At 37.7% G+C, this 13,580-nt stretch overlaps 1 protein-coding gene across 1 annotated transcript in view; it reads left to right on the forward strand.

Moving 5' to 3' along the window:
* Positions 1–13,580, forward strand: part of VAV3 (vav 3 guanine nucleotide exchange factor) — a 278,797-nt gene that overhangs the window by 226,163 nt on the left and 39,054 nt on the right. The window contains exon 20 of the mRNA XM_012730192.1: positions 5,458–5,594. Within this exon, the coding sequence (XP_012585646.1) occupies positions 5,458–5,594 (137 nt within the window). The remainder of the gene's footprint in view (positions 1–5,457; positions 5,595–13,580) is intronic.

Here is a 13,580-nt window from a genome sequence, read left to right on the forward strand (position 1 = left end):
TAGATATTGGTCGAGGTGCTTTGCTCATGTACCCATAAGAATTTAGCTCCAGAAACCACACACTTAGTAAACTTATAGAAAAATTAAAAATGCACATTTTAGGGTCATAACTCAAGACTTAGCAAAACAAAAATTCCTGAAATTGTTATAAAATAAGAATATTTGGGAATAGTTCTCACTAGACATGAATTCATGCCAAGTGTATTATCTTGAAGCTCACCTGTCTGACTATTCAATGGACTGTCAGCTCTTTGAGAGCAGGAAGCTTGCCTGTGCTGTTCTGAAACTACCATACCTAGTACTTATAGAGTGCTCAAGACACTTAAGGAATGAATGACTGAATGCCATGTTTGTGTTCCATTTACCAGGATGAACCACCTGTGTTCTCTGACATGTTGTAAAACAAATTATTTTTTTTAAAGATTTATTTATTAGTACAGAACTGGGGTACAGGTCAGAGATGCGGAGGGTGAGAGGATTCACCAGAGACAGAGTGGGGAGCAGGACAGGCAGATCGAGGAAGTACACTGCTGAGGGGAGCAGCGGGCTGGTCAGGAGAGGTCTGCCACGCCATGTGGTCACCTCCGGGGCAGGCGGGAATCGTACTCATGCGGAAGCGACTTTAGATTCTCAGTGCTGTGCTTTAACCCGCTGCGCCACCGGGGAGGGCCAAACGAATTATTTTTTAATGTATCGGTGGTCAGATTTTAAATAAGGTCTCAGAAGTCAAAGGTCAGTATGTTACTGACAGTCCATTTATCTAGTGGATGGCCTTCTCTAGGTTATTGCCCCTGGGAAGCCCATTGCATTAGAGCAGTGATATCAGCATCATGAATAGACACTGATCTGTATTGTGGTGACCACTCTTCTATTGCTTAGAAGTCACATTGCTTGAGGGTGGGGCAGTAGTCTAAATTCAATGAAGTTTGAGGATGCATGTGAAAATTATCAATGGCATAGTTCTTTTCTGGCCAACTTTCAATAGGATTCTGCCTAGAATCAACTTTTTTTTTTAAAGCATATTTTTGTATTTCTTGGAATGTCACTCACTCTTAGTGGCATTGAGTTCAGTTTTGAAAGATCTCCTTTGTAAAAACATTTCTGTATTGTTTTTGAAAATACTAGTTTTCCAAGTAATTACACTGACTTTAGTTTTATTTAACCAGAACCTTGTGGCTACTACTAGACTGTAACCCAATATTTTGATATTGCTGATTCTTCTTTATGTTAATTCTTCACACGTAAGGATGATGTGAGGACCTTGTCTGACTCAAGACTAAACATAATTACCTGGGTGAAGAAAAGCTAAAGGGCAAGATAGCCCACAAGTTATATATTAAGAGCATAGTTATACAGCAAGGAGCTTTTGTTGTAGGGAATAAAATAAGATAACATAGGTAGACACTTAACAGGAGATCTACTTTGGCTTTGCCATTTCATTTATATTCCTTTAGACAAAGACAACTGATTACATAAAAATTTGGGACCCTCCTAGTTTGCTTAACTGCATATGGTGAAATTACATATGATTATTTTACATTTAATACTAGAGGTCATTACAGTTTAAATTTTTACAATTTTATCAATAAAAACAAAATAAAATATCAACATATTTACTGTTAATGCAGTTCTGGAAAAGAAAGAAACTAAACTATTAAATCTGTGTTTACCCAAGAAGAAAGAAGCAGTTTTCTGGGATGCATTAATAAGTAATTAAAATAATGGATTTTGTATTTAGAATTTTGGTTGTTGTTTCTGGCTAGTCGTTTTCCATGAGGAATACATCTACATTTGAGGTTATGCTGTTTTGCATCTCAGAAACCCTTTAAATATGGATAGCCAGTAGAAAATATGACTAGAGCCTTATAAAATTTGTATTTTATTGAGTTTACTTTGATTTACAACATTCTGAGTTACCTCAATCTATATGAGTTACCATATACCTCAACAGAAGTATGTTACACAATGCTCACCCCTAATCCTTCACCTTAAGTTTTTTTTTAAGCACCTGGGATTTTAAGTCTGAACAAGTTTTAATAGGCTAATCTTTAAAAAAGAGAGAGAGAGAGAGATTTGCCTTTTTCAGCATAATTCTTAATGAAGGGGGCAAGTCAGTGCAGATCTCACTGAGAAGTTTTTGAGCGAGCTTTAGAGGGACCTTGCTTAGTAGTCTGTGTGCGACAGTGACTGGTTGTCATAAGAATTGTAGTGTCTGTTCTGTCCTGGACATCTGTAAACACAGGTTAAAAACTGTCAGGGCTATTTTCTAAGGGGAGAGGAAAACTTACACTAAATCATCACCAAATGGCTATTCAAAATATGAGCATCTGCAAATCTAGCTTCATCTCCAATCTTGATCTCATTTATCAAGTGTGATAGGTGCTGTGTCAATAATCTATCAATGTTGAGAGCTAACATGAAGTTTATCCTCTGTCTCTTCCCATTTTAATTGCATTTTTATCTGTTAGTCAATGTGGTTGTATTCACTTGTTACCATGTCTTTTGTATGTAAAAGAAAGGAACAGAAAGGTGCCTTTTGTAAAGCAACCATTCATCCTCCCACCCCGCGAGAACTCCATTACATGCAGGCATCAGCAGAAGGGGGCAGAGTCTCAGAATTCATCATGTTCTTGTGCCTTTGTTTCATTCCTTTTATCCTTTGATCCCTGCAGCCCTGACAACAGATCACATAGGAAGAGCTGACCAATCAGAAATAGCCAAAGATTATCCTAACAAATGACAAAAATTATAAATGCCATTATAGTATAATTACATTATAAAATCATTACTTATCCCACAAAACAAAGCAAATAATCCCTCATTTGCAAATTCTTCATGGTTTAATTCAGGCTAGTAACAATGTCCTTTTGGGTTACCTGAGCTCAACCATATTTTTTGGCAAAGGTCACCCCCTTTTTTTTTGTTTTAAGTATACCCTATGCTAATATGTTACTAGATCATACTCCCAAATGAAGCTCATAAACAACAAGAAAAGATAGAGTTAAAGGAAAAAAAAAAAAAGAAATAGGCAGGACTGTATAAACCAAGTCCATTATCCCTACAGCTATTTAGGTCTCATTTATTGACCGAAGGTTATTACTACATGTTTTCAATTTTAAATAGATGATTTTACTAAACTATGCATCTTTTCATTCCAGCCCATCTAGATAGGTATATAGGACGGCATTGCTCCATGGCTGATATTTCACAGTCCTCTTACGTAAACCTAGACAATCTACACTTTAATCCCTAGACAATCTACACTTTAATCCCTGTTTGGTCATCAGGCTTACATTTCCCCCCAAGTTGTTCTATGAGTTTTCAGTATATTGTTCTTGAGAATGACCAGCTGTTGTCAATGAGAGAACGGCTATTTCCACTTGTCACATAGCACTGTTGCTTTTTATTTCTGTGGGTTTTGACCAGAGACACCTGGGTAAGGCCAAGGCCTTCTGAGCACTCAGGTAGACCCAGGATTGAAAAGCACACCAATTATTTCAGGTTTTAAAGACTCTTCTTTTTGCCTTTAACCTTCCTTTAAAATATGACATAGAACAAAATTATCAATGGATCATATTTTCCTTGCTCTAGAAATGCTGAATTAAACTGAGACTAACTGCAAGTCTGGTTTCCAGACATGGAATCATAATTACCCTGCAAACCAGATTCCATTTACAAACTTCAACTTCTGACTGTCTTCTCTTCTATACATTGAACTTCCAAATCAACAGCTGTGTGCATGAGATATTAAGGTTTCATTTTAAATTAATAATAGCAATTTAATAGAAAGTGTAAAACAAGCTCTTTTTATACTAGGGCATTTACAGTATGTTGAGAGCAAGTTTAATAAGCACTTGGCTGAGAAGAGTCCTCCTGTCCGGTGTTGTTTTGGGGAGACAATAAGTCTGCTGTTTGTGTCGTAATATCTACCTGGGAAGTGCTCCATGGATGATGGGAGATTAAAGTCACTCCTTCAGATCTGTGGTCCAAGAACTGAAGCAAAGGGGAGACAGAGCAACTCATGACATGCCTCAGCGATTACAGCTGCTAAACTTTGGTGAAGGGCACCGTGGTTTTGAGCTTGTTTTCTGATGGACTGGATTGATAAGAAAGCGTTGACTGAAACTTCTTAGCTCTATTTAATATATAGCAACACTCGTTTTCTCCCTTCTGGGGTGGAAATAAGGTATGGAGAAAGGATTTCGAGAACTTAAACTATTTACTGAGACATTTCATGTCGATTTTAGTCTTTTCTGCATAACTTGTTTATCTAAAACTGAACAACCATCATTCATCCTCCTTTCTATATTAAATACATTTCCAGCCAGTTACAGCTTCACAACAATCATTAGGATAAAAAGTCTTGAAGTAGAACAAGCAATAGTTTAAGTACCTGAACATGCAACAGACATGTTTATGAGGCTAAGGTGGGGCCTCCCTGGTGGTGCAAAGTGTTAAGTTTCACCCTGGTGAAGCTGACCACAGCCACTGCAGCAGGGAGCTGACCCACATGGTGCAGCAGACCTCTCCTGTCTTTCCATCTGCTCCCCTCAGCCATGTATTTCAGTAGATTTGCCTGTTCAGCTCCTCGCTCTGTCTCTGGTGAATCCTCTCACCCCTCCCCCACCATGCTTCACCACACCTTTGGCCTACACCCCAGCTCTTGTATGCATAAATAAATAAATCTTAAAAAAATATAAATGGAAAGGTGGCTGTGAACTTGTTGTCACCAGTTCAGGTACAGTTAGGCCTGTGTGCAATTGAAGCTGCTAGTCTCACACATGATACATTGAACTGAGGCTTTCTTGCGCATTCAGAGACATACAAAGAAAAGGGATGGGTCTTTATTTCACGTATTGTTGATGCTATTGGCTTAGATGTGTTCCCTTTGTGGGTCTGTTTTGCAAACCTAAATTGGAGCCTGAAGAATTTCTCCATATAAATGTCTTAAGTATTGCAGTGGCACATCCATCACCTTTTTGCTTTTGAATTACAAAGATAACCTTAAGATATGAGCCTTATACTGGGCAAAGTGAGACATACACAGAAAGGGTGAGCTTCCTCAGTGATGAAATCAACCAATGCCCAAGAGGAAAGTAATAGGCAGAAAGGATAGAGGTGATGAAAAAATTGATTCTTTTCCATTAAACTGTACGTGATGTGTTTTCTATGAAGCAGACATCAACTGAAAGAGAAATATTTTTTCAACTGAAAAAGAGATTGATGGTGAGAGAGGAAAAGTATGTAGGGGGTCGGGGGATAATTATGCGTCTTACTCTAAAACCATCTCAAATAACGAGAAGCTTGACCAACACTCCATTGTCATTACTTCACATGTTTGCTCAGACTTGGTGACATTAAAACTATCTAACGTTAGCAGTGACTCTGTTTCTTTTCAGTATATTTGGACTTAGCCCATTATTTGTTCATTTCTGAAAGCTGCTTGTTTATTTGCAGGTTTGCCAAAGATGCAGGTCATCAGGAATTATGCGGGGGCACCACCCCCAGCTCTTCATGAAGGACCCCCACTCCACATCCAGGCGGGGGACACAGTTGAGCTCCTGAGAGGAGATGCGCACAGTCTGTTCTGGCAGGTACTAGCTGCACTTTGGCTTTGTAGATTTAATAGATAATTTATTACCAGTTAAAGGATAAAGCTCTGGTTTCTAGAAACTGATTATATGCTTTCCGCTTCAGAAATTTTACAAGATCGGGAAAAATGATTTTTATTCGCCTCCCCATATTTTCCAATGTGACATCATTAGATTTCCATTGCCCACAAGTACTAGGATGGTAAGGAAAAGTGGTACTTGAACTTTAAGTTATAATTACCAATTTTATTAAAAATTAATCCATTGCTGGGCCCTCCCTGGTGGCGCAGCGGGTTAAAGCACAGCACTGAGAAGCTAAAGCCGCTTCCGCATGAGTTCGATTCCCGCCTGCCCCGGAAGGGACCACATGGCGTGGCAGACCTCTCCTGACCCGCCCGCTGCTCCCCTCAGCAGTGTACTTTGTCGATCTGCCTGTGTCTGTTCCCCACTCTGTCTCTGGTGAAGCCTCTCGCCGCTCCTGAACCTCTGGCCTATACCCCAGTTCTGTATGCACAAATAAATAAATCTTTAAAAAAAAAAATTAATCCATTGCCACAGCATTTTCCAAACCTAGGGTTGGTTCCATGCCTATGGACACCATCTAATTTGCCCTGCTTTGCTGTACAAACAGTTCTCTATGGGGGACCTCTAATGAGCTTGACAGCTGTCATTTCTGGACATAATGGATGTGTACCTATAATACTGCCTACCATTCTCAGAGATGCTCTGGGCAAGCTTCATAAAATAAATGAAATGTGGTAGTAAGTGAGCTTGTTGATGTCTGCCAGTGATGAAATCTCCTCTTGCTCAGTAAATCTACCTTGCTTGTTTTACAGATTTTAGTAACTGAGGTAGACGTAGTATACTGTTGAAACTTTGATAAAGTTGGATGGTAGAACTTTGCTGTTCATTAAATTATTCTCTTTTTTTAATGTGTATGTTAGGAATATCTCCTTGTAAAGTAGAAGGGCTTGTTAAAAGTCTATACTACATTGAAGGACAAGGGGGTGGGATCATCGGAAAGAGTGGTAGGTGAGTTAAATTTGCTTAGGGTTACAGAGCTAGCAGGGGAGTATTGGATAATGTTTTATTGTGGACTTATGTAAATAATAACTGTCTTAAAAATATTTATTGTCTGCCATATTTAACAAACAGAATAATGCCTAGATAAAATGTCTATTCTTAACACATTTTTTATATATATAATAGTTTATTTTTATATCATTTTGTCATCTCATTTGCAATCCCCTTGAGCTTCCCATCACCATACCATCCATGTGCCATCACCATAGTCCGGTGCATTTCCCTTCCCCCACTGTTTTTGATCCCATTCCCCACTCCACCCCCACAAAGCGTCTCTGGTATATAGCTGTTCATCATTATTATTTTCTTGCCTGTTCCATTTTATTCCTGTTATGAGAGAAACCATCTGGTATTTTTCCTTCTCTTTCTGGCTTATTTCACTAAGCATGATCTTTTCCAGCTCCATCCATGTTGCTGCAAAAGACATGTATTTCCTTTTTTTGGTTGCTGAGTAATATTCCACTGTGTATATGTACCACATCTTTTTAATCCAGTCATCCATTTTTGGGCATTTGGCCTGTTTCCATGTCTTTCCAATTGTGAATAAAGCAGCAATAAACATGGTGGGGGACAGGTATCTTTTTGAGTCAGTGTTTTTGTGTCTTTTGGGTAGGTACCTAGGAGTGGATTGCTGGGTCGTAGGAAAGCTCCATGTTTAGCAGTTTGGCTTTCAAGTTACCACTATCCTCAAATTCAGCTATGTCTGTGCACTAATAAGCCTGTCAGAGGCACGCTTCATTTCTGTGTCAGTATCTATCTTTCTCTCTCTAGCATTTCTTTGTTATTCTTTCTTAGGCTTTCCATCTTTCTGCTTACATTATCCATCTCTTCTTGCATGGCATACACTTTATCCTGTTGAGGTCTTTGCATATTCATCATAATGATGTCTCTATAATAGCAACAATGCCACTGTGTCTGGTTCTAGTGCTTTCTCTGTCTTTTCAAACTGTGGTTTTATGTTTGTTTGTTTTGCATTGGGTATGGCTTGTAGTTTTTTCACTTGATAACCAGGCATGATGTATTTGGGAAAAGGAGCTGTTGTAAATAGACCATTAGTACTATGATGGTGAGCTGTAGTGGAGAGTAAACTTCCCATAATCCTATGATTGGGTCTTTTTGATTTCTTCAAAAGAGAAACCATGCTAGGAAGAATGGAGTGCTTTTTTCTCCTCCCACTTTCCCTTCCTTTTCTTCCTGTAGAAAATTAAAGGAGATTTCTCATGTACTTACTGTAGGAATCTGTTTGAGCTGCTAACGGTAAATCCCACAATATTACTGGGTCCTTCAGTTTTTAACTCTGAGTCATCAGCATTGAGCCTTCAGCAGTTAGTCAAATAAAACTCAGCTTCTCCTACCCCAACAAAGCTGCAGATCCCAGAGCAGTTTCTGCTGGGGAGTCTCTGCTCTGGTAAGCTGCAATTCCTTGTATTTACCTGTCTGTCTCTTCCATCCAAGGGTCAGGATTAGCCTTGCATTTTCCCATCTCATATGGATGCAAGAAAAGTTGTTTTTTTCAGTCTGTTCAGCTTTTTGCTTGTTAGGACAGAGTGACAAATTCCACTCACTTTACCTGGGGAGGTAAAAGTCCTGGTATTCTTTTTACTAAATTTTATTGCCTTCTATTATTTTTAGACAATAAGACAGCATTATCATTTGTCATTTCCTCTCAGAAGCCTGGAAATGAAGCTTTTCTGGTATGATGGTATAATAGCTTTGGAAGCTCTCAGGAGAATTGTAAGAGTAATGAGAGCTTCTAGATGGTAAAATGTACCTGCGTGTCTGTTGAGGGGAGGATATATGATAGGAACAAGTAGGGTAATGTCTAGAACAGAGAAAAACAATTAGCACCCCCTCCCCAGATCAGCAAGTATATATTGAGTGTCAACTCCATATTCACTTCTCAAATACTGCTCACTCTTCAATTATCAAGTACTGTGGTTGGTTTGATATTAGGTCTTCTGTCTTTAGAAGACATTCATGCTGGCTGGGAGCTAGTGCTGTGTTTGAATTTTCAGAGCTGTATTAAAAGTACATCTAGTTTCCAAAAAGAATGTAACATGAGTCAGAATTGTGTTTGAGGTAACTGTAAGTTAGTCAAAGGATTTTTAGCCAGCAGGTACTAACCTTATTGAAGAAGCAGTGCTAGAGTGAGAAAACAGGATTCAAGCCAGGCACCTGTAACCAGGTAACATTATGGCCTGAGTCGAGTATCACCTGGTAGCTTAGTTTTTTCAGAGCAATGCTCACAGCTCAGATTGAGTCATCTCTGGGGCTATGAAATATTGAAAACACACAATCCCACTTCCAGTGATTGGGAAGCATTTGTCTTGTTTGAGACCATGTTCAAGTACCTTGTGTCGAACCCTAGGTAATTTAATGAAAGTCGTACATGATCCAGTTGGAGAGACTCTATGTCAGTTATGGCATCATTTCTATTTCACTCATTAGCCTTATCTCACAGTCATTAATGACAAAATAATTTATTAAGTAAGCATTGTTACAAAATATGGTTTTATAAGGAGCTCTATGCTTGGGTTTCAATAGCTACCAAGAAAAGGGGGAAAGGGGGCCCATTTTCAAAGAATTAGTATAAAATCCAAATATACTTGCCACAGAAGTTATATGGAACTTAATAAAGTTGCTTTTTCTGATTGGTTCAAAAGGTACTTCCAAACTTGCAGTGCCCCAAGGCTGTCAGGATAAAAACCAGTTTTTGCTTCACAGACTGTCTTTACGGGAATCACATGTATGAAGCTGGTCTGACTGTGTACCTACTCAGTGGCGTGATCTGGAATTACATGTTTTAGAACAAAAACCTACCATCCTTGTTAGGGCTACGTGGGTCAAGAATGTTGCTGATTTTGCAATGGCTTTGTGTATATTAATTCTCCCATTTTCCTGTTGAAAGAAGTCAAGGGCTTTCTGGTTTGCATTGTAAAAGATACAATTCCTAGGCTGAGAAGATCGCTGTGAAGTGCCTCTTTTTAGTCCTTACCCAATTGGTTTGGTCTCATTTGAGATTGCACATAATTAGCACCAGAGAAGCGAGTTAAGTGGTTTTCTTTCCTGTGCTAGAATGTAGGAAATTATAGCTCATTTTGCTGAGTATTACTTACTGACTCTGCCATCTTCTAGCAGCATGAGTCTAAACTGATTACTTATTCTGTGGGCTTCAGTTTGATCTGTGAAATGCATGTGGAATAAAAGCACTATGATAATTACTGCAGAGAAAATAATTTATGAAAGACGTGCTCCTATTATTCATCCATGCAACTATTCATGCAAATACTATGAAGTCCCTACTATGTGACTGACTCTGTTTCATACTGGGAGGGCCACAGACAAGGTAAATGGTTCCTAATCTCATGGTCTTAATGATGTCAGGAACGACCATAACTCAGGACAGGTGAAAAAGCTGGTTCGTTCTGAGCTTTTTTTGTTTTTTTTTTTTTTAAGAGTTTTTAATAAATCATACTGCTCCAGATATGCCTGAGATAAGTCTGTGGCTAAAAATCTAAAATAGTTATTAGGATGTTACAGGGGCTTGGATTTGAATTTCAAACTTTTTTTTTTTTAATACTAGTTAAGTCCTCTGGCTGATTTGGAAATTTTCAAGAAATTATGCTTTCTAAAATAAACTGTTTCCACTATTTTTTTTTGTTTCTTTTTTCAAGTGAATCACTTCAATCATTAGTGTAGAAAGTCTGATTTTATTGTAGACGGTCATGTTTTCTACATAATCTATGTCCAGAGAATACAAATTATCCTCTACTATGTAACAGGAACTTTCTTTGAGTAGCTATTAGTCTGGTCTGTATTATTATTATAACAACAGTAATTTCTAATGCTATTGAAGTGAGTGGGCTATCTGCATTTTTATTATGACTTCTTTCAAACAATGAGTTGTCAATTGAGCTGTAAAAATGTTCTCTGTTCAATCTTTGCACTGAAGGGATTCATTTCAGCAGCTTTTTTCTTTTCTTCTTTGTTGTCTTCTTTTTCTATCCTTGAAAGCTCTATAAAATTGCCTTCAAGTGAAATGAAGATAAAACAGGAAATTGGCCATTTAGGCTACATTTCTTAGAGCAGGTGTAAGGCATAGTTTTTACTGAGTGTAAGGACATACAGAACATGTCACTGGAGTGGTGATACACATGTTGCTTTTACAATATGTGATAGTAAGGACTTAGTCACAAAGGAGAACAGTTTTCATTCTGAAGAGATTATTCATATTGGAGACATTGTTTTCCCAGAAAAGATACATGGTATACTTATCAGAGAGGGAAAAAGAACTCCAGAGAAACAGATATAAAATATAAAACCATGCCATACCATCTATAGTTTCTATTACAATAGAGTTTACATGTTTTCTTCTTAGAGTAATGCTTGTAGAAAAAAAAATGAGGATCCTGTGTGCTATATCATAAGGTTTTATTTGCTCCATTGTCATTTATGAATACCCAAATGTTCCACAGGGAGAATTTTGTAAGCTAATTGGAACCAAAAGGCAATTATAAGCAGAAGAACTATAATCAGTGTGCCAAAAATATATATTTTTATCCTCAATGAAAGTTAAATAACGTAGAAAATAGTTGTGATACTTCACACTTACAAATCATGCATTTACATGATCTTTATTCTAAGGAGTGAAAATGTTTTTACACACGCTCCTATTAATTTGCAGAATTCTCCATAAAGAGGGTAAATGAGAATGGTGGTTTTAAAGGGCCATCTAGAGGATGGCATTTGCACAATGAAAATTAGATTCCTCTTCCAGACTTCTGGTCTCCCATCTCAGTTCTCTGGGTCATTCTTCCTTTGTTTTAAGAGAGTCATTTATAGTGGTTAGCATCTTGAATGAAAACGTATTTCCAAAGACAGTTTAAGTTGCGGGAGGAGAGAACAATCAAGAAACAAACTATTTTTTGTAACTGTTGGCCTCAAAGAAAGAATAAAAAGTCAGAAAATAAGTTGAAAGAGCCACACTAAGTTAAAAGGCAAGTTTAAATGGCAACAGGTTGCAAATTTCCCATTTACCACCAGTTCAGTTCTCAAGACATTGGCCTTGGGTACACAAGTTATCTTGTCAGGAATTTTTACTTTCATGGACTGCTATAGTTAATGTTCAAACAAACAAATAGAAATGCTGGTGATTTTTTAAAAATAGATAGGGTTTCTTCATTTGATCTGGAAAAAATGCGGGTTAATTGAGGGTATCATTTTCATTGGAGACATTATTTTCACTTTTCTTTCTGATGCAGTCTCTTTCTTTGCCATCAAGGTTCAATTCTGGTATGACCTTCTCCAAACCAAAAGATCGATCAAAAAACTTGTGTTTTGCCCTCATCATCTATCCCCTCTTCTCTCTGCCTTTTTTTCCTGTAATATCTAAAATGAACAGACATTCAGTTCAGGGGTGTAGAATGAATAAATCTGCTCAGAGCCCCTATTTCCAAACTATATTAGTTACAAGTTTGCAATGTATTGTTCATTAACTTAAAACATGTTGTATAATGTTATTTGAAAGATCATTATCTTGCCAGTTTTGAGTTTGTGTTTTCTTAGAGTATCTTTAAAGCTATTTAACCATGTGTCCTCAGAGTTCTCATCTATACAATGGGGATTTTAACAGGAATCACAGGACTCACAGGAATCATAGGAAATAAACCTGAAGAAAAATGAGAAGGGGAAAGAAAAGGATATTCCTGTATATGCCTAATGATTTTCAAAGATATGCTTCAATTTCCAGAAGTACAAAAATGATTTTCATTCTGTTTTTTAAAATTATTTCATCTTCCCCTGTTTAATGAGAAGAGTCCCACTGACATACATGGGCTGATAGAAAGTCAGTCTGCTCTCCCCAGTTCTTGAAGATTCTTTAATCAAATACTCAACTTCTCGCTTCATAGTTAGACAAAAAGGCACCCATCACTACTTTTCAAGGAACCATTCATATAAATAGAGTAAGATCATGGGCCTTTTCCTCAGAGCAGGCTTAGATGAGAAAGGCCTAAGATTCTTTAAGGCGAGTAAAAGATGATGCAAAGGAAACAGATCATAGGGCTTTGCAGAAAAGAGAATTTGACCAGGGAATGGTTGCTTATTTGTGACATGGGGGCATGGGGTTGGGGGGACATACTGACCTTTTGTATGAGAACCTCAAGTAACCTATCCCTTAGCACCGGCCTGATCCAGAAACTTAAAGAGTAGCCTAGAAGAGGGGGCAGTAATTGGTTACTAAGATCACTTCAGAAAATTCTTTCCCTTTGCTCTATATACAAAGATAATTTCTAATCCCTTCTAGGCCATAAGAGAATATTAGCTATAATAGAATTTTCTAAGACCATGTTTTTTTTTTTTACTCCTGATCCAAAATTCAAGTGTCAGGCTGTATCATAGTCAGAGGCAAATAGGAACACTAAAGTAATATTTAAAAGAAGAAAATACCTTTGTTAAGAAAACTGATTCCTGACACCTAGAGTCGGTGCTTTGGCATTGTAAACCAGGGTTGTCTGAGGGAACTGGTTAGTGTTTTTTTTTTTCTTAGTCTCACCGTTGGGCATTTCGTTGTGAAATCCCAAACTTTTTTTTTTTTTTCATGGCAGTGATACCTTTTAAGGCAGTGCTGGAGTCTTCTTTTAGCGGGTTCCTCTGTTCACTTTGCCTTTGCTTCTGCGCTGCCTCTTACCACTTGCCCTTCCCTGATGTGAAATCAGTAGAAGCCAAGGCAGAGTTGGAATTGTGGATGTGGGGATGAAAAATAAGGTGTAAAGGGTCTCTACCTTATTTGGTAGAGACCCTTTATTTCATCTATAATCATGAGACCTTTTTTTTAAAAAAATTTATATATTTATTTTTTAAAAGATTTATTTATTGATGCATACAGAACTGGGGTACAGGCCAGAG

This window comes from Condylura cristata, unplaced genomic scaffold (assembly GCF_000260355.1).
Source record: "Condylura cristata isolate star-nosed mole 26May11 unplaced genomic scaffold, ConCri1.0 scaffold00026, whole genome shotgun sequence".
NCBI classification, from domain to species: Eukaryota; Metazoa; Chordata; class Mammalia; order Eulipotyphla; family Talpidae; genus Condylura; species Condylura cristata.